The sequence below is a fragment of the Myotis brandtii genome, unplaced genomic scaffold (genome assembly GCF_000412655.1).
Source record: "Myotis brandtii unplaced genomic scaffold, ASM41265v1 scaffold954, whole genome shotgun sequence".
In the NCBI taxonomy this organism is placed as follows: domain Eukaryota; kingdom Metazoa; phylum Chordata; class Mammalia; order Chiroptera; family Vespertilionidae; genus Myotis; species Myotis brandtii.
Window position 1 is genome coordinate 555,313 of NW_005371937.1, and position 22,394 is coordinate 577,706.

The window sequence follows — 22,394 nt, forward strand, 5'->3', positions numbered from 1 at the left end:
TAAATATAAATATGCATTTATTATATTATTATATGTAAACAAGTATATAAACATTTAAAGTAAACAATCTGTATTTGCTTATTATATGTATCTCTATATATTATATATTATCTCTCTGTCTCTCTCTCTCTCCATATATATATATATATATATACACACACACATATATATGTATGTGTATATATATACACACATACATATATATGTGTATATATATGTATACATATATTATTGATTTCAGAGAGGAAGGGAGAGGAAGAGAGAGAGATAGAAACATCAACAATGAGAGAGAATCATTCATTGGCTGCCTCCTGCACACCCCCTACTGGAGATGGAGCCCGCAACCTGGGTATGTGTCCTTGACCGGAATCGAACCCGGGACCCTTCAGTCCACTGGCCAACGCTCTACCCGCTGAACCAAATCAGCCAGAGCAAAGTTAAGTTTTTTATTTCTACATCCAGTCATTTTATATACTGACAATGGCTGCCTTCATGCTACAGTGGCAGAACTAAGTAGCTGCAACAGAGACCACAGGACCCACTGTCTGGTACTCAGACAGAGATGTTTATTGACTCTTGTCCTATGTGATTAATTGATTTTTCTTTCTTCTGTGACAATAGCCCGATAAGTACATAGCTCCATGCTCAACATCATGGCTCTCCCAGGCACTGAGAGCTTCCCAGTAATGACTGCATAGAGACTGTCAATCAGACAGGATCGGTTCCTTTTGAATTACCTGAAAATTACAGAATACCATCCTTCTCTTTCTGAAATCTTTTTTTTGCGGAAGATTAAAGAGAAGGAACTTTTCCTGTCTTGGCTATTTATTCTCTAAAGTCAACAATCTCAGTCCTCCCACTGCCTGGTGATGCCAGCACCTGCGGGTGGCCCTTGGCCTGCGGTGCCCTGGAAACGAGTCTTCTGGGGCGGAAGGAAGGAGAAACATTGGGGTACGTGGACCATGGTTCCATGGCCTGTGCACTGAATAGCAAATAGGACATCATGAGACATTAGGGCAGTGCAAATCAAAACCCCAAAGAGATACTGAAAATGAAAGAGGTGGAAGATCTGGTGAGGATGTGGGGAAGCCAGAGCCTCCTACACTGCTGATGGGAAAGGCAACGGGGGCAGCCCCTCGGGACACAGTGTGTCAGTTCTTCAAAACAGTAAGCACAGAGTATGACTCAGCAACTCTACTCCTGGGTTACATCCAGGAGAGTAACTATGTTCATACAAAAACTTAAATATGAATGTTCCTAACAGCACTATTCATAATGGCCAAGAAGTGGAAAAAACTCAAATGTCTATCCATTGATAAATGGATAAAAATGTGGCATATCTATACAATGGTATAGTATTTAGTAAAATGAAATGCAATTCTGATACGTGCTTGAATATGGGTGAACCTTGAAACTATGATGCTAAGTGAAATCGGCTCGAGAAGAAAAAGCCATCTATTGCATGATTCCATTTATATGAGCTACCCAGAATAGCCAAGTCCAGAGAGACAGAAAGCACAGTCGTGGTTGGCGGGAACTTGAGGGGAGGCGGGGAAAAGGAGAGGAAGGAGAACCGGGGTGACAGCTGATGGGCCCGGGGTTTCTTCGTGGGGTGATGAAAATGTTCTGAAAGCAGATACAGAGTTGTGATGACTGTACAACTTTGTGAAAATACTAAAAACCAATGAAGTGCACACTTTAAAAGAATGAACTTTATGGTATGTGGATTAAATCTCAGTAAAGCTGTTATTAAAAATATAAAACAAATAGACTATTAGCAATAAAAAGCAATAAGCTACGATACATGCATATACATCCTGGGTAAATCCTAAGCTCCTCACACCAAGGGAAAGATGAAGCACATCAGCGGTGGCTGGAAGAGACCACAGGAGGAAGAACTGGTGCACGTGGACATGACGATCTTTCCGGGGCGATAAAAATGGCCGTAAAACTATAAATTCGCTAAAAATTATTGACTTGTACAATTGCAATCGCTGAGTTTTATGGTATGTAGATTATGCCTTAAAAAAAAAGACACCCAAAGGCTGTAAAAACAGGAACTTCATACACTGTGGGTACATACAACCCCTTTGGGGAACTGTCTGGCCACATGTAACCAAATCTGAACATGTATGTGTACGCTGAGTGCAGCCTTTACTCCTGGGTGCATACCCTGCAGAGATGTGTCCATACACTCATTACAAGACATGTTCAAGAATTTTCATAATCACCCATACACCCATGTCTATTGAAAAAGGTAAACAATCCAGGTACAGTCACACAAGGAAATTCAGCGATAAGAAAGAACAAACTACAACTGCATAGGACAGCATAGATGACTCTCAAAACCAGAAGAGCACAAGGAGCAAGACACAAAAAAGGTCACCCTGCATGGCTGTTTCCATGAAACTGACCTGCAGGCAAGGCTAGCTCACAGCCATGGCTGCCCTTGGGCACAGTCTGTGACCAGGAACAAGAGATGCAGGTGGTCCTGGGAAGCTGGTGGTGTGAGCTTCGGGATCTGGGTGCATTCATTCAGTTTGTGAGAACTCATCAAGCGGTCCACGTAGTATATGCGTGTTTTTCTGTGTGTTAACACTGACACTCTGTTTTAAAAAGATGTAGGGCCTTAGCCGGTTTGGCTCAGTGGATAGAGTGCTGGCCTGCAGACCAAAGGGTCCCGGGTTCGATTCTGGTCAAGGGCGCGTACCACAGTTGCAGGCTCCTCCCTGGCCTGGGCCCTGGTTAGGGTTCCTGCAGGAGGCAACCAATCAATGTGTTTCTCTCACCTGGATATTTCTTTCTCTTTCCCTCTCCCACTCTCTCTAAAAATCAATGGAAAAATATCCTTGGGTGAGGATTAAAAAAGAAGACATAGGCCTGCACCTACATCTCTCTCTCTCTGCTTCTCGCAAGATCACTAACATCTTCACATTCACACACCTTAGGAGTCAGCAATGGGCACTGTGGTAACTGCCACAAGCCTGCAGAATGCAGAGCTGGCCCTGACATGGCAGGACGGGTCCTGGGCTCCGCGCGAACTCAGCGGAGGCTCTTGCCCGCTTCGACAATTTGGTGCCAGGGGAAACCACTGTCTCCACTTCCTGGGTATGAAGGGCCTCGCATTCCTCTTTGCACGGCTGACCAACATCGCATCCTCAGCCCGTTTTTAAGGAAAGCACTTTGCAGCTGCCACATCCTCAGCAACTTTGAGCTCCCAGATCCGGCGCTCCCTGGTGATATAAATTCCTCACCCCCCACGCGTCCTGCACATTCACGTCTCACAAGACAGTCAGCCCCCACGAGCTATTTCCCAAGCCAGTTCCCGCGGGAGAAAGCGCTGGAGTTCAGTGGTTTTCTTTTATTTTTAGCTCGGTGAAAAAAAATGAGGCCGCATGCGGTTTTCGATGGCGGCCCAACCGAAGGTATTTTAAGGTCTGTGTGCTTCTTAGCCCTCCATTGTTCCAGGCTGACAAATGATGCCCTTGACAAGGTGTCCGCCCCGTATTACTGGAATCTCCAGCGGTTCTTCACAGAACCTGGCCAGACTAGCGCCTCCTCCCTGTCCCCAAACAAAAGCAGACTGGAGGGAGAGGGTCACACTCTTAAACAACCTCGCCTCTTCTGTTAGCTCCTTTTCAGCTACGAGCCTGGAAAATGGGCTTATTCTGACCATCAGAGGGCAGGTCAATGTGGTTATTTGCAGACAGAATCTCAGTCCCCCTGTTCCCACAAAGGCCATGTGCCAGTAGCCAGGCCCCTTTCATTGGGGGTGGGGGCGCTCTTGCCAAACTTCTCCATGTAACTCCCCCCACTGAACGCCAGTGCTGATAGACGATACAAGCTCACCCTGCATCACCCAAGTTCACAGTTTTGAAGAAGGAGAGCATGGCTTGAGAGAGATCATAAAAACGCCTGTTAGTCCTTCCTCCCTTCCAGGCACCCGGGCTTCGAGCAGCCTTATTCCGCTAAGCATTTCCCAAGCTCTGAGCCACAATTATGACAAATCACAGAGCTGGGACGGCGGGCTGCCAGGGTAGAGTCGGCTTTCTAGTTTCCTGGGAGAGAAACTCATGCTCATTTCACATTAAGAAAGTAGAAATGGAAAAGATTCGATGGCTAGAAATTATCAACTTAGATTTATCAGACACGGACATTAAACTGTTACGTGATAGTTCCAAAGGCCAGGTGGTGCCTAGAGGGGCAGAGCTACCTGGAGTCCTTGTCTGGGCTGCATGTTGTTAAGGACGCTGCAGACAGGGGTCCTGGGAGCAAGTCCAGGCCCTGAGACAAACTCCTGACCCCAACAGGAAAACAGTTAAAGAGTAAGACACCCCGAAGCTTTCTTTAGACATGAACTAACTAGTGCTGATGTCGCAAGGTACAGAATCCGAGAGAATGACTGATATATTCCTCGTCAACAGGGCAGGTTTGAACTTATCTAGTTAACTAGTTATTCCTACACCTGTTTCTCCTTAGCAACCACCAGCGTCCCTTCAGCAGAAGGGCATACGCTTAACACCAAGTCCCAGTTCTTGGCTGGTTTTGAACTCCTTTTCATTTGAAGTAATTTATGATCAGGAATCTCCCCAGGGCAAGGGCACTTATCCGAAGGTACCTTTAGAGGCTTCCGTCCCCAGTGGGTTATCCAGGAAGTCTGTCATGTCATGGTTCCAGGCGTCGCGGACGGCGGACTTGGACACCACCCTGCCGTTCAGACCCTGCTGTGGTCGGAAGTTATTTCTCAGATACTCCACTGACTTCACGTGGTCTTGCTGCTCCGTGGTGAAGATAGAATAGAAAGCCTCGAGCTGCACAGAGAACCAGCGAGGGGAGAAAAAAAGAACATCAGTTAGAAAAGCTCTGAGGTCCCAAGTGGGTGGGGGTGACAAGAACACAAATGACAGGACGTGCCCCAGGCCGAGTCTGACACACGCCGAGGGACACAGGCTTTGGCTCGTCTGGCTGAGGCTTCTGTCCCACCAACTACCCAGGAAAACCCTTCATTGGAGGGTGCAGAGAACTCTCAGTCCATGTCTCAGAGTCCCATGTTTTCCGAAGCTCTGGCCCCGGCCACGGCCTCCAATATTACGGGAACATTGAGTTTTGGTGAAACTGGGAGGCTCTGGAGCCAGACTGCTTGGGGGGAAATTCTAGCCCCATGGCTCCACCATGACGCTGAGAAAGATGCTCAACTTCTCTGAACCTCAAAATTTCTTCAATCAAGTGGTGATAATCACAGCAGCATCCACGCGATAGGGTTCAAGTCAACATTAAATGAGATCATCCATGAGCAGTGCCAGGTTCCTGGCACACAGGCCTCAATAAATATCAATGATCTAATTTGTCCTGAGCTTCTCCTTATATCCGAGGGATCCAGGGCATCCGAGTCGCTAAGTCACAAAGTTGCTAAATGCATGGCTTGCCAGTTACCTGCTCCCCCTCCCTTCCCCCCTCCCCCCGAGGTCAGCAGCCACCAGATGGGCCAGCACAGTCAGATAGTCAAGCTTTCTGCATCTCCAGTTTCCTCATCTGTAAAACAGACATAATACTAGTATCTATCTTACCGGGTGATGGAAAAGATTAAAATCGATGTTCATCACCTAGCCCCCGGAGAGCCTCCGTGTAGATCCGCAGCTATCATTATTAGTAACATTATTAAGGGCCATTTCCCACAAGACTGCTGACCAAACTTCCATGGGAAAGCAAAGAAAAAAAACAGTCCGAACTCCAGGATCCTATTTCTAAGACAAAAAGCACCCCCGCTGGCCCTCAGCATTCCACTCATGGGAGCAGGTCGCAGGAAGGGCAGGGGCTGGGGGGCAGAGGTTAGTTCCCAACGGACCACAGAGCTATTCTTGTCACCAAATAAATGGACCTAACATTGCCAGCCACCGAAAATCTAACCCCTGGATGTGGGGGAAGGAATGGAGTGAAGAAGAGAGAAACCGAACGAACTCTTCCTGGCCCACCTGGTCCCTTGAATGCGGGTCAGAACGCTGTCTGCAGGAGAGTCCAGGTGTGATGGGTAGACGATGCCTCCCTGGCACGCAGAGTGGCTGCCCTCGGCCTCGGGGCCAGGGGGTGGCTGCCACCAATGCATAAACAAACAAGAGAATTACTGCCTCAGTTTCGGATGGTCATCCTGAGGCCTGGAACTAACCCCAGTGTTTCTCAAACGGCTTCGCAGAAGCCGGCCGAGAACAGCCTGCTTCCTTCTGAAACGCCCTCTCTTCGCAGCAGAAAGTAATGAATACATAAGTGAAGTACAGAGTGATTTCAGCCAAGAATCATTCAAGTATACGGGTTCGCCTATCATCCCACCTTCCCTCCAATTCTGCAAATGTGAAGTGATAATAAACCGTGAAACCTCTCTGCTTTTTCATCAAAGTAATAGAACCAGACGGTCTCTCAACCAGCCTCCACGTAAAAGGAGCACATTATTCTCGAGTTACTCCAACTCTCTGCTATTCACACAGCGTCTCCTCTCACAACTCCCAGCATTGCCAGGCAGAATGTGCCTCCCCTCCCCCATCCTTCCTTCAGATGTTCCTCCTGTATTTATAGTGGAGCGAGAGAGGCAATCAAATGTCAGATGGTTTACTCTGTCCAAATGTGACCCACTCGGAAGCAAGATGATGGGAGGTGCTGGAAAGCAAATCCCCAGGCACGGCACACCCACGTGGGGACGACCAAAATCCGGACTGAATGCGCCCAAAAATAAGAGGAGGTTTCAGATTTTCTTAGAGAAAATAGCTTCTTAAAATTACGTGAAGGGAAGTAAAGGCCCTCTGGAAACAGTCTAGGGCAGCCGTGGGCAAACTACAGCCCTCGGGCCAGATCCGGCCGTTTGAAATGAATAAAACTAAAAAAAAAAAAAACCCGTACCCTTTTATGTAATGATGTTTACTTTGAATTTATATTAGTTCACACAAACACTCCATCCATGCTTTTGTTCCGGCCCAAAAACCCGTATGTAATGATGTTTACTTTGAATTTATATTAGTTCACACAAACACTCCATCCATGCTTTTGTTCCGGCCCTCCGGTCCAGTTTAAGAACCCATTGTAGCCCTCGAGTCAAAAAGTTTGCCCACCCCTGGTCTAGGGAAAGACTAACCAAAATGATTTAAGGGACGGAGAGTAAGTCCTGTGTGAAAGGTCAGAGGAAGTGGGATAGTGCAGCCAGCAGAACCGGCGAATAAAGAGGAATTTGATTAAAGGCCCTTGTACGTGGAAGATGCTGACTAGCTCTTCTCAGTGTCCAAAGAAGGCCGAATAAGAGGAAATTGGTTTAAATTACAGCCTTGGAGATGTGAGTTGAATAGAGGAAGGAATTCCTTAACTTTCAGAGTGATTTTTAAAGAAAATAGACTGGGCGGCCATACATAGCACATTAGACCAGAGATTTTCTGGAAAAGACAGCCATCTGCCCTGAAATAGTTTAATCTCCGAGATGCCAGGACAGGATGGCCTGCGAGATGCCTCCGCAATTCGACCTGCGGTTTGTTTCTTCTCTAGAATAGTTGCTTCTTCCACAAGACAGCATTTAGTTCTCCTAAAAAGTTTATTTCTGATGCCTCCGGAAAGAATTAGTCATATAACTATGAAAACAGGCGGGTTCTGAACTTAACACAAAAATGCTTAAATTGCTTCTTACAGCTTAATGGCGTGCTATGGCTTAAAAGCTCGGCCACTTCCTTGTCATTAACTCACCTTGCCCTAAGATTTCGAAGGGAGGATGCGATGGTTCTCACAGAGTGAACCAATGACCTGAACGATATTATATTGTCAACTGGATCACACCTTCGCTCGGCAGTCACACAAAAGAGGAAAAGGAGGACTCTTAGCAGACTCAGCCACGGTCCTTCGCTAGGTTGGCAGCGTTCAGGAAAACCCTGTCATTCCTGTACGTTGAGTGAAATTGCCAGTGGCCTCTCGTTGGTAACTGGCACCCACGCCTGCGTAGGGACTGGAAACCCGCCCTGGTCCCTGGGTTGGCGAGGGGAGCGCATATTTTCCACTTTGGCAGGGAAGCAGCGATCATCTGGGCCAGAAACCTGCTGAAACAGTGTCTCCCCCTGACCAGCAGTTTCGCTTTCTGAGGTTTCAGTTACTTGTGGTCAACTGCAGTCTGAAAATACTAAATAAAAAATCCCAACAGTAAACATTTGTAAGTTTTAACTTGTGTATACTCTGAGTTGTGGGATGAAACCATGTGGTATCCTGCTGTCCTGCCCGGGGCACGAGTCATCCCTTTGTCGGCGTCTCCACGCTGTAGGCGACATCTGCCCGTTAGTCACGTAGTAGCGTCTCAGGTATCAGGTCCCCATCAGGGCACTGCAGTGCTTGTGTTCACGCCGCCCTTCCTTTACTTAATAATGGCCCAAGCACAGGAGGAGCGATGCTGGCAACTCAGACATGCCCAAGAGAAGCCGTAAAGTGCATCCTTTATGTGAAAGGTTTGCATAGATAGAAAAAACCCCCACACAGTGTATGTAGGGTTTGGTGCTATCCGCGGCGTTAGGCACCCACCGGGGTCTTGGACCATACCCCCCGCAGGTAAGGGGCGCCTGCTGTATGTCACTACACAGATGCTTCAGGTTTTCCCTTGGTCCTTGTTACCCTTAGAAACATACTCACTCACTAAAGGTGAAAGTGACCACCACCTGGGCCTCCACTGCAGTTTCTGATTCCCAGGGATGCCATCTGCAGAGACTGTACCGAGAGGGTGCCTACCGGGGTTGTGCAACACAGCAGCCCGCATAAGGCTGGGGCCATCGAGCAATCTATACAAAGCCGTGTTTCAAGTCTTCTAGACCTGGTCAGCAGCCACCCGACGGTCCTTTTAACATGCACGGGAGATCATATTACCCGATCAGTGCTTCTCAACCACCTCCCATTCTCACTGTGGGGCCCTAAGGATCTGGCCGGTGCCTCATCTCCAACCGCAAAACGCCTACCTGCTGCCTGGGTTCGAAACTGTTTGTAACCCCTACTTGCTAATGTGTGACCTTGTCCAAGCATGTAGCGTTTCTGAACTTCAGTTCTCTTACCTGGATAACGGAGACAACATCACTACCTACCTCGTGGTTTTTGGCATAATTCCTGGCTCACAGTAGATACTAAATAACTATTATCATGGCTACGATTACTATTATTACTGCTTTATGGGAATGTGGTCATCATGACTGTACTCTAAGCTCCCGACAACCTAGTGCCATCTGCTTCTCCATCACACCCATATGTGCCATGTACTTGGTTACGCACTTTACAAACGCTATTTTGGTTCCTAACTTATTTTTAGTTTAAATAACATTAAAGTGACATTATTAATAGCATTATGACATCATTAACACTAGCATCTTATACTTACTGAGCGTTTATTATGAGCAAGGCATTGTGCTAAGAGGGTCATGTGCTTTCTCTTCTCTACTCCTCACAGAAATCCCATAAGGTCGGGGGTACTATCGTATCATTATGACTCTCGACTGGTGAGGAAACTGGGCTTAGAGACATTAAATCACCTGCCCAAGGTCACCCAGGAGCCAAGAGGTGACTCTTTTTCATGCTCTCAGCGGCTTCATGCCAAACACATTGCGGGCCCACAGCATTCCTTGTGGGGTCACACTGTGGGGGAAACTGACGTGGTCATCAGAGACCCCCCAACAATTCCCCTTAGCTGATCCCCAAATACCACTTCTGCAAGACACCGACGGACGGCCACATAACTGCCTGCACTGGGGCGCTCTGGGAAGACCAGCCTCCGGCCAGCACAGGAGGCCGGGCGTGTAACCAGGATGGTGGCACCAGGCAAAGATGCCGCCCACCTCACCAAGCCTGCGTTTTATTCACTCATTCTTTGCCGGGCACAGCTAACAAACACACCTGAGTTTATCTTTACTTTACTGTAACGAATGAAGCCTTTATCATGGAGTAAAGCTAAATGAAAGTTTTTATTTCTATAACATTCAATGGACTTTTTAACTTTGGAAGTGACCATGTAAAACATCTCTTCCTTTTATCCCTGCTCGGGGAGCTGTAATTGCATTTTAACTGGTGCTGTTTCAAGAACAATTTTAACCTTGAATTGCAAATGTCTTAGCGGGAAGTGTATATAAATCATTTCAGCTTAGTTTTTATTATAAAAATATTACAGAGAATAATTAGTTTTTAATCTGTTGGTTCGAATGAAAGGAAAGCTGAAATGTATTCATGCCGCCGTGCGCAGCCAGAGCGCTGGTCCACAGGATGTGGGAGCGGACCATTGTGGCTGAAGGGGGAGGTGAGGGAAAATCAGAGTGACATTCTGAGCTGTGGAGAGGCGATGCACACGGTATTTTACAGAACGGGTAGGCGATGGCAATGAAACAATGCCAGTGTCCACTATAAGCAGAAGAAGAACCCCCAGGACATGCACCGGGAACTGAGATGTCACACCCAGGGTCATGGAAACACTTTTTCACCATGCATTTGAGAGGTGACGGGTGAGGGGGGGGAGCAGGGGTGGGGGAGGTGCTGTTTTGTTGGCTCGTTACTAAACAAGTCATGATGGAATAGTACATTCTCAATAGCCTGGAGCATCCAAAGGTTTCCTCACTGAAACATGGCTGCCAAATAAAATCCAAGAATAGCCAACTAACCACAGGACCATCCCCCACCCCCACCGGACCCCATAGCTACGGACAGATTTTCATGAAGGTGATTATAGAAATCCTTGCAGACAGGAAAGGATTGAACCACAATGAACAAAGAAAGCTAGTGCTGTGGATTAATAATGACACCTTCACCCACTACTTAAAAGAACCTTTATGCGCACACACTGCCCATCACGAGTACTGGAATAGAAACGTTCTGAAGGAAGCGATTTGCTGGTGATGATAGCTTTGAGATAAACACTAGAGCCTCACAGCCAGTAGCTACACGTGGCTATCCCCCCAGGAATGGGGCTAGCCCTACAGGTTGCAATAATAATGGGAAAAACTGGGCTAAATAAAATACAGTAAAATGAATTTCACCTGTTTCTCTTTACATTTTATGGTGGTTACTAGAAAATGTTGAGCGATGTTCATGGTTTTTGTCTTATTTATACTGACAGTGCTGCCCTAGAGCCTTGGTGAGCAGGGCTGGGCCCAGCGCTCCACACACATTCCACCACGGGAGCTTGGGAATGACTCCAGCGTGGGCATTAGTATCACTCCCCTTTCACAGGTGGAAACCGAGGCAGAGAGTCTGAAGACTCGCGCCAGGAGTGGAACCTCACGCAGTTTGGCTCCAAATGGTAAATGATGTTAATTCAAAAGAGTTGCTCCATTGTTTATGAAAGAGACAACACTGATACAAAAAAAATCATGCAAATAAACCTTCCCTATCCACTCCAACTTATTCTTGGGGTGGGGGGGTGGGGGAAGCAAGCATCCAGCCCTAACTGGTTTGGCTCAGTGGATAGAGCATTGGCCTGCGGACTCAAGGGTCCCAGGTTCAATTCCGGTCATGGACATGTACCTTGGTTGCGGGCACATACCCAGTAGGGAGTGTGCAGGAGGCAGCTGATTGATGTTTCTCTCTCATCGATGTTTCTGACTCTCTCTATCCCTCTCCCTTCCTCTCTGTAAAAAATCAATAAAATATGTTTTTTAAAAAATCAAGCATCCGAAAGTAAACAAACTTGTCCGACTGGCTTGGCTCAGTGATTGAGCATCAATTTATGAACCAGGAGGTCATGGTTCCATTCCCGGTCCGGGCACATGCCTGGGTTGTGGGCTCAATTCCTGGTGTGGGGTGTGCAGGAGGCAGCTGATCAATGATTCTCTCTCATCATTGATGTTTCTATCTCTCTCTCCCTCTCCTTTCCTCTCTGAGATTAATAAAAATATATTTGAAAAAAACAACAACAAAAGTAAACAAACTGGACATATTTAGACATTTACTGGCTTTCTGATAGTGTCCCCAAGAGCACTAAGATAAAATGCACGCTCAGGAAGATGACAGGCGCTGTCATATTTTAAACCACAGGAAGCAACCAGTCCTGGAAAGGGAAGGCCGGGATGGTCTGCGAAGGCCCAAGCACCAGCATTTGAGAGCCTCTGTCCTAGAATAAAGCACATCCGCGCCCACGTCCTGTCTGGTCAGGACACAGCTGGCACCTTCCCAATGCGCCAGTCCTGCTCTCTGACCGCCAACACTAGGACTGAGTGTCACCATAGCGTCTGGGTGACAAAGCCATGGCACGGTTTCTGCTTATTAACAGTGGATGTTTAATGGAGTCACACAAGCTACCCTGAGTGCTGGCCCCCGAAGCCCGCGTGTGATTTCATCGGCCACACCGTGTTCAGTTCTAGGTTGTCACGCGAGGCGGAGTCAGGGTTCACTGGCTCCGAGCCCGGTTTGAAGGTCCGAGTAGAATCACAAAGGAGAAAAAAAATAAGTAGGTCCTCCTATTTACTCTGGAAGATTTCAAAGAAACCCACATCCTACCAGCCAACAGTCCGCGCCAACCACAATACTTCATGGTGAACATGCTCTCATTCTGGCTGCTTCAGGCACGCAGCGTGTGAGAGAGGAGCGGAGACAGCGAGAGGGATGAAGGATTGGGGACGCCCCCTTTCCGACAGACGCAGACATGGAATTGTCTGCTTGGCTCCTCCAAGTTGGCCAGCTGCCCTTCTGAAATGAACATGTTGTGCTAACTTCAGAAAGAATGTTGGCAGGGCCGGGAGGTCTGCCGCGCCACCACTGGGACGGCGAATGCCTTCCTTCCCAGGGCGGACACGCTGTGACCTCGTGCAGCGGGCCGGCAGGGACCCAGCGTGGCCACATAGACACGAGCTGTTTCCTCCCTGGGAGACAGACAGGGATCTATGAAGCTGTGCCTCATCAAGGCAAGTCTTATCTGAAGATGGTTTATAGTAAAGACACAGGGAGCCGATATGATTCATTTATTTCTTCACAATTTTCTTGAAACAATAATTAATAGCTACAGAGAAGTCATCTGTTGAAAGTCAGAGAGGAAAATTCTGTCCTCATGTCTTCTCTTTGAGTGTGTGGGTGGCAGGGAGTTTGAGGGTAAACCAGTCTTAACAAAGAAGAAGGCCCAGTCACCAAATGTCAAAATACTTCTAATTGACACATACTTGGCAAGACACAAGCCTAAAACTGGAGACCTCAGTAAAACCCAGCATGTGTCCTATGGCTCCCCACCCTGACAACCACTGCTCTCTGCCTCTGCCCCTCACAGGGCCAGGCTTGGCTTTCGTAACCTCCTTATCCCAAGCCTTTATATCTTTGGAGACAAAGCATTTCTCTTAACCCACAAAGCTCCTCCCCCAACGCTGAGGATGCAAATACATGGACTGAAATTTTATTTTGATAAAACAATGCTGGCTTCACCATTAGGAAAGAAATTCACTTCATAGTTCCTTATCTCCTGGAGGCTGGCAGATCCTGTTCGGAAACCAAATTGCTAGTCCTTCTTTCCTGTAGTGTGCTTTTATTCATTTTAGATAGAGAGAGAGAAGCATCGACCGGCTGCCTCCAGTACGTACCCCGACCTGGGACGGAACCCACAACCTGGGCATGTGCCCTGACCAGGAATCGGGATCAGCGACCTTTCGGTGCATGGGATGACGCTCAACCAACTGAGCCACAAATGGCCAGGGCACTAGTCCTTTTTTTTTTTTTTTTTTTAAATAAGAGCAGAATTAAAAGAAAAAACTCTGACAGCCAAATGTCTGCCAACAGCAGTGAGGCCAATACATCTGCTTGGCCTGGGCCCACGGCACCTAACTCCCCAGTGAGATGTGGTGTCCCTCCTGCACAAACTGCTCCTCTTACCCCCAGGGGCAACCCTCATGGCCTAGGAAGTGACTGCCGATTTATTCACATCGGGCACATGACCCAAGACCCGCCAACTCGTTGGTTGGCCAATGTCTACTGGACCTATCTTCCTGCATACTATCTGACTAAGATCCAGACTGTTGTCAGCTGGTAACTACCCCTTGAGCTAAAAGGTCAACAGGTATTACACTAACCATATTGGGAAAGGAAAAAAAACACACCTGGGAGAGAAGGAACCAGAATTTTGCAAAAGTACCGAATCACAAAGCCATAGCAGTAACTCCAAGATGTAAGAGCCTGCGTGGCCCCTGAGAGAGTGAAGTATGAACCTCACTTGCTAGTTATATTCCTGGTCAGGATGGCTTCAGGATCCCCCCCGGCCCTCATTGTTTCCTGAAAATCCTCCCTCCACATGAGCTACCCCTGAAAGGGGTTTCTGTTTCTTATTCCAAAAGAGACCTGACCAGCACACCATCCACCAACTACCCTTACTCCCTATTCCATCCTCTGCTCTTGGAAAATCTTTGGACTCCTTTCCAGGCCAGTTAGGTTCATAACCTTGTCGCCGGTGTCTTCAGTTATATTATTGATATTATCACATCATTCCCAAGCCTCACACTTCCCTGTGCTACATCCCTACCCTGGCTGTCAGGCTCTGGGGAGGCGTTTCTAGGAACGGCCAGATAGGAACCTCCCGATAGGAACCTCCCGTTTTTAGACATTGCTGGTTAATGGCTCAAATGCCTTTCTTACACATCCTTCCCATTGTTCCTGGCTCTATTTTCTGGAAGTATGGAGAAGAAATCGATGCTTCTGCTACCTCAGTGTGGGCTGCATTCTTTGGTGACTAAGATAATCCCTCTGAGAGCTCTCTCCATTCATCTCTTATTCCTGAGGAGGTGACTTCAAGACCCCTCACTCCCCTGGAGGCTCCTCTTCCTCTGACACTGCCCCCAACCCCATGTCCATTTCAGCAATTCCTGCCCACAGTTATCGGCAGCCTAAATTCAGCTTCCAATGGAAACTGCCCAGGCCACACTCAGAGATAAGCAGTTCAGTGTCGAGGTTAGCAGCATGGGTTGTGAAATCAGACAAAGCCAGGCTTGGTTTCTGGCTTCAACATTCATGAACTATGAATATCGGGGCATGTTACCCAGTCTTTCCACACCTCGATGGCCTTATGTGTCCAATCTTAGTGTCAAACCCATCCTCAACATTGTTTTGCAATTAGATGGAACATGTGGTGTACTTGGCACACAGAGAACTCCATCAAGGGTGTTTTCCTTTTCTTTCTTCATGTATACCAATCTCTCCCTTTCCTGAATGTTGGGTAGGGTGAGTGGTTCTGAGCATGATCTTTGGGATTAGACACCATGGCCTGGTAATCGGTGTGTGACCTTGGGCAAGTAACTGAACTTCTGTGTCTCTCCTCTGTGAAGTGGGGACCAACAGTAGCTACCCCATGACACTGTTGTTCATGAGGATGAAATGCGTTACCACATGTCAGGGGCGTAGACGAGTTCCTGGCACAAGATCCCACCACCACTGAGGAGAGCTGTTAGCTGCTTGAGGTCGAAATACCCTCCGATTTCATGCCTGCACGTCTCTCTAGCTAGTTAATTTACAGCTGAAAAACCATGTTTTATATTTTACAATTCTTAGTTTCACAAACATGTTTGTTGGAAAGAATGAATCAGCGAGGATTAGAAGATCCAAAAAATTTAAAAAAACAAATCCTATCTAGCAACGTCAGATAGTTAAGACAACACAAAACAAGCAAACAAACACAGAAGCCCCCCCGTGGGGTCCGATGTCTACCTGGTGGTAAGAGATGGGGACGGGCTTCCGGAAGACTATCCACTCCACAATTTCGCTACACGGAGGGGTGGTCAGAGAACCCGTGTACCGGTAATAGCTGCCCAGGGATGCAGGCAGGAGGTCCCGGAGGACGAAAGGATCCAGGAAGGTCTCCTTCTCTGTTTGGGGGAAGAGGCAAAAGAAAAGACAACGGTAAGTCGTAGCGTACTGCAGACCCACAGGCACACCCCTGCACGCTGGCGCCACATCACAAGCTTGTCTGCTCACCTCCCTGAGGCACAGCACTGGTGGTGGGAAAGCCCCGGACACACAGCAGCGGGTCCCGGGGCGTGTCCTCAGGGCTGCACTGCGTCTCATGAAAACAGGTTCCATGATGAGCAATGCTCCCCAGGAAATGGACACAACACCAGCACAGTGAAGTCTCTGAGCAGCCCTGAGAGAAGCAACGGGCTTGACTTTGTTTAACCCAAACCCTCACAATCTCGTCTCACCAGAGAGCCCTTCTCTATACAATACTTTAGGACGAATAACCAGGGGGGCAAACGCCGGGGCACCCCTGAGAGAACCGGGGGGAGAAAGAACTGTGAGTCAGGGTGCAGCTCCAGAGTCGGTTACATCACTTTGCTTTCACCCAGGGCCTGGGGAGATGGAAGTGAAACCTAACCTAGGAACGACCCTGAACTTACGAAGTGGTGGCCCTGGCAATAGGCTTCTTTCTTGTATAAAAGTGGAGGGGAAGGGTCTTCACTGACGTAGAAGAAATGACATATTTCAGCTGGGACCCAACAATGATCCCTCAGTCACTCTGTGAGGAAACAGGCACAGAAGGGGTGAGTACCTTCCCAAGGTCACAGAGCTTCTAGGGGGCAAAGCTGGGGTCAGAGCAGAGGCAGGGGGACCCCGGGGCTTGCACGGTCTGACTCAGCCAAAGGAGTTGAAGTGAGCTAGGGGCATGTTGAAGGGTGGGGGTGGGAGAGGAGAAGAGCATTTTAGGCCTCGGAACAGCATGTGTGAAGGTCCTGAGGCACGAAGGAACAGTGCAACATAGGTGAGGGCTCAGTGTTGTAATTCTCCCAATCAGGCTCCCCGATCATCCAGCTTCTTTCACAAACCAGAGAAAGTTCTAGTCTCCACCTGGGGCTGCAAAGGTCTAGCCCTGACCTGAGTTTAAGTCTGGGGCGTCTTCCTCATCCCTTTTAGGCTACTGCACCTGTGAATGTCTTGCCTTAACTCCATACTGGCCTCCACCCTCCCTGGACCCCAGCACATTCCTGAGGGACTTCAGGGACCCAGGTTACTTCACGGACACACCTGTGCCTACAGGAACATTCGTCCCAAGCCTCATGCCTCCTCCCTCTTCTTTCTTATGGAACAAATAGTGCAGGTTTTGGGGCAAATGTGTATCCCTAAACTCAAGAGGCCTAGGTAACTGGGAATGATACAAAACCCCCAACAGAAACAGACTACATTAGAATCATTAAAATTGCATTTCCTCTTAGTAGAAATTAGTCGAACACAACATTTACTATATGCCAGGCTCTAGTCTGAGTTTTTATTTTATTTATTTTATTTAAATATATTTTTAAAAAATATATTTTATTGATTTTTTCTAACATTTATGTCATGTGTATCTCACTGTCTATGTTTTCAGGGTGTCCCAAACTAATAGACATGCTTTGAATAATTATTAATCCCAATGTGTTAAATCTGAAAGGAAAGAAACATCAACTGAGCCATCAGAAAATGCGAGTTTTTATATGTTGAGCACATTTAAACAGCACTTACTGTATGTGTGAGGCACAGGTCTGAGTATAAAGACTAATTTATCTAATACTCAAAACAGCCCTGTGAAGTGGGTCCTATTATTTATTACTAACGATTTACACAGCTGGAATGCAAAACCAGGCAGTTCAGAATCCAGGCTTCCATTCTTCTTCTTCTAAAAAGATTTTTAATTGATTTTTAGAGAGAGAGGAAGGGAACATCTATGGGCTAACTCCTGCACGCCCCCTACTGGGGATTAAGCCCGCAGCCCTGGCACATGCCCTGACCAGGAATCAAACCCGCAACTTTTCGGTGCACAGAATGATGCCCATCCCACTGAGCCACACCACCGGGCAGGCTTCCATTCTAATTAACCATCATTGCACTCTCGCTTCATGACCCTGTAAAATACATACTTTTAATACGACCATTTCACACCCGTGGAAATGAGGCACCGAGAGTTTCAATAACTACAGCCAAGGTCACCGGGGAACAGCGGAGGAGCTGCAGTTATCCATGAGGCTCAGAAACCTTGGCTTGGTTCTGACATGGGTTTTCAATTCGCTTCTCTGAAGGAAATATTAAATATTAACCATCAAGGCAAAAGTCCTCAAATTACAGGGCTCCATAATCAAAACGACAAAAGCGGTTTCTGTTCGACAAAAGGCCGGACACAATGGGATTGTCCCTGTGCCCACTGGCAAGTCTGGGCTTTAATTTAAACCCGGTTCCCGCCGCCTAATGATGGGGATCCCTGCAAGCGCGCTTGGCTGGGACTGTCGGCCTAAGAGCAGGAAATATGTTGGCATCTGCTTGTACTTCTGGGCTGTGGAAGCAACGGAGGGTGCGTAGGGCTTGACATTGAGGCCAGAAAATCACCACCTTCATTTCTCCCTCATGTTGAAGGTGAACTTGGCTTCACAGCACAGCACACCACCTGCCTCAGGATCAAGGGCTCGGGTCGGAAGGAGCAGAACATCTTTAGTTTTCCCAGGGGTCTGACCCTACCTAAGGGCTGCAGTTAAGAACGCCACAGGCAGACGAGGAGTGAGCACAAGTCCCGGCAAGCCACGCCAAGGCAAAGCCCCGTGAAGCACCCACTGGAGGAAGAGGCCGGGCTTTAAAGAACATAAAAGCTACGCAGAAAGGCCTGTGCTGCCAGCCTCAGGGGCTAGATTTCAAAGGGAATTCTGTCCCCGTATGGGCCCGTGACTTCAACAGGGACACATGGAAACTGCGGCCGTGACCACTGCTACGGATGCGAGGGCTTCTCTGTCCTTGACCGACAAGGGCAGGTGCTGGCTTTACTGGTTAGAACAGTGGTTCCCAAACTTATTTGGCCTACCGCCCCCTTTCAGAAAAAATATTACTCAGCGCCCCCTGGAAGTTAATTTTTTTTAAATTTTAATAGCAATTAAACAGAAAGATATATGTATTAATGTTTCTACCTTTTTCATAAAATATAGCAAAGAAAGGTGTAAATTAGAAACATTGAAGTTTGAAATTATGAAACTATTTATTGAACTCAGAATAGAAAGGTAATACAAAAAAAGTTAAAACAAATGCACCTGTGGCCATCACCGCCCCCCTGGATCGCTACAGTGCCCACCAGGGGGCGGTAGCTCCCACTTTGGGAATCACTGGGTTAGAAGGTGGATCAGATGGGTGGGCAGGGGGCAGACCTGGCGAAGGGGCACAGAGAGGTGGCTTTGTTCCTGTTCGTTCCACTACCGTCTACCACTCGGATCTCAGAGCTCTGAGACCCGGAAGGTCCCTAGTTCAGTGGCTTTAGGAGCCCTTTTTCCAAACAAAATCCACGCAGGAGCTGGGCACCTCCGACGGCTGAACGTGCAGCCACCCAGGCTGAAGGAAGCTGAGCTGGGAGCCCAGGATACTGAAAAGCACCACTTTGGTCTAATTCTTTAATTTTACTGCTAGGGAAGTGGAAGACCAGGGTGAAGTAATGGAGCCAAAGTAAAAACTGGGGGAGAATACAGACACTCGGACGGGATTCTTTCTTCAGGGAAACCCCTTAGAATCTGGAGCACTGAGCCTGGGAGCGGGAAAAGCCACCGAGTGCTGAAAACCGCAATCGCACCACTGCCCTCCTTGGCCCTTCACTCCATCCCTACAGGGGCTGGAGAAGGGAGCGGATTCTCAGTCCGAGGGTTCAAATCCCGACTCTCCTACATGGGAGCTGCGTGATCTCAGTTACCAAACCTTCCCGGGCTGTCCTGAGAATTAAATAAATCATCACAAGAAAGGGGTTCAGGAAGAGCGTGGAACATAGTAAACATGTCGTAAACAATTAATATCATTATTTTAATTATTACTTATATTATTATTATTCCTCTAAACTACCGAAGCCTCACCACATACATCTTACATAACCATAACCATGTATTTCCTTTAAGTGTTTGAGCACATGTCTTACTTTGTTAAATACTGGATTACTAGAGCCGTAAAGGTACATCCCACCTGCCACATTCTTCACCCACCTGAGGAGTACAGGGTAGAATTTTCGAGTTCTCTTTGCGGAAGCTCTAGCATAGTTTTGGAACCAGCTGACATTTAACAGCTGTGTGACTTCAGGGAAAGATCTTAACCTCGCTGGTAGTTCCCTCATCTGTAAAATGGGGACGCTCAGGGCATTTACTGCTCAGGGCGGCTGTGACAACTGAGCAAGCTAATAAGTGTGAGAGGCTTGGCACAGGGCCCTGTGCACCCTGACTTATCAAGGCCAGCGCTTGGCGGAGAGCAGGCCGGCTCACCCTGTGTTTGACCCCAGGGATTAGCAAATGTTTTCTGTAAAGTGCCAGGTAATAAGTACTTTAGGTTTTGCAGGCCAAGGGGGTACTTATGTAACAAACATTTCCGCAACCTTATTAACATTATTCAAAATGCTAATAATCACCGAGGACAATTTTTAAAATATGGGTCTTCTATAATAAAAATGGAATTCTTTTGGGGAGAAATGCCATTTCATTTAATTAGGGTTCAAATGTAAGAACCATCCTGAGTTTAGGGCCATATAAAAACAGGCAGAACTGATTTGGCCCCCAGAGCACAGTTTACACTCATTATTATTATTATTATCTTCTCCCAAGGGTATGTTCACTGATAAGAAAGAGAGAAGGAGAGAGAGAGAGAGAACATTGATGTGAGAGAGAAACATAGATTGACTGCCCTACTCCCCACCCCAACCAGGGATTGAACCCGAAACCCTGTGGTGCATGAGACGACACGTCAACCAACTGAGCCACCCGTCCAGGGCACCTCCCCTATTTTAAGCCCTGCTGGGGGCCGGGGGTAAATGTTAGGAAGCCACCTAGATAGTCATAACTAGAACATGTTCAGGTACCTCCACCACTAATGATCATTTCTTTTGTGAACAGACATTAGAGAATTAAATCTTGAGTTGCTTTCTTTGCTCCTTGAGATTTAAAGTTCAAATTTAACATCAATTTTTACTGATCTGCCTCAAAATGCCATTTCCTGCTCAGTCCCACAGATGGTGTCCGCTGACAAATGGGGTACTCATGATGCTTCATTCTCAGTCAGAAACAGTGTTAGACATGGTGGCCTGCATTTCCAGCGCTGTCCACAAAGCTCGCCTAAGCCACAAGGCACTCAACGGCTGGACCCCAAACGGAGAGTTCCTGATACACAGCTCGTGGGAAGAAGGAGGAATGCACTTTCCCCCTAAGAACTCAAGAAAGTCGTAATACATGTAGATATTGTAAAACGGAGGGAAGTGCTGGAACCGGGTCCCCAGATTTGAATCCTACCTTGTCTACTTAAAGGTCTGACCTCAGACAAGTTACTGAACCTCCCTGTAACTGAACCCTCATCTGTAAACTGGGATTCTCATACTATCGATCTCATAAGGAGATTCTGAATATTGAATGAATTAACACTAGTTCCAGGCTTAGGCACAGGAAAAGCACATAGAAGTGCTTGTTAAAGGAATCTCACTATAAAAGGCCAGTTTGACTTCAAACCCATCCTGACCAGAGCCTTCTGCCTCCAACTTCTATCCTAATTAGTAATTTGAAGTCAAAATATTCCTATCCCAGCCACTTAACTAGTTGAGAAAAATATCTGAAATGCTCTACTTACACTACACTCGTTCCACGAGATCATGATGAGCAGGTGCTGTGCGTTACTAGATAAAAGAACTGAAGAGAAATGCACCTCATAGCCCCCTCTCAAGGATCCCAGTGCCATGTGCAGACAATATTATATTTTAATAATTAATTGTTCATCAAAGAGAAAGATGAGGAACAGGGATGCTAAATTCAAAGTTATTCAAATTGCAAAAATGAATAATGTATGACTTTTATATTAAATACACACTGTATTAAGGAGTCTACATTTCACCCAACTCTGTCTTTCACTTTTAAGCATTCTGAGTGACAATATGAATAATCAGTTAGGGGAGGTTTATTTAGAACAAGAAATAGCTATTTGAATGCAAACCGAGTCTATCCGACGATGATTAAATTTTTCTTATCAATTAGAAAATTTTGTATGAGGGCTTTCAAGCCATGGTCAGCCATTAAGCCCGGCGTGGCCCAGTTATCCTGGCAGCTTCCTTTCAACATTCAATTATATCTGGCTCAATTCTGTTCAATTTCTTATTTCTGATAGCAGTGCCAGGAGGCAATCTTTAATTAAAGAAAATTTGAAAGATTCAAACATGCATAATTGGATTAAAAATGTGATCATTAAAACATTAGATGATAATCATCTGATTGATTGCATTTTGCAGTGTGTTAATAACCTAATATTTTCAATGCTTTAGTTATATAGGAAAAGAAAACCCTTTATAAGATATGATGAACAATCAACATATAGACAAGACTATGCAGCAGTAACTAAGAATTATGGAATTACTCTGAAAACGTGCACACATACACACACACACACACCAATGAACAAAGTATTTCACCGGAAGGTGTATGGTCAGAATGTGG

General features: G+C 46.9%; 1 protein-coding gene across 1 annotated transcript in view; it reads right to left on the reverse strand.

Annotated features, from left to right (window-relative positions):
• Positions 1–22,394, reverse strand: part of LOC106724754 (receptor-type tyrosine-protein phosphatase gamma-like) — a 594,585-nt gene that overhangs the window by 29,080 nt on the left and 543,111 nt on the right. The window contains exons 7-8 of the mRNA XM_014533217.1: positions 15,655–15,812; positions 4,619–4,811 (exon numbers count right to left, since the gene is read on the reverse strand). Of these exons, the coding sequence (XP_014388703.1) occupies positions 4,619–4,811; positions 15,655–15,812 (351 nt within the window). The remainder of the gene's footprint in view (positions 1–4,618; positions 4,812–15,654; positions 15,813–22,394) is intronic.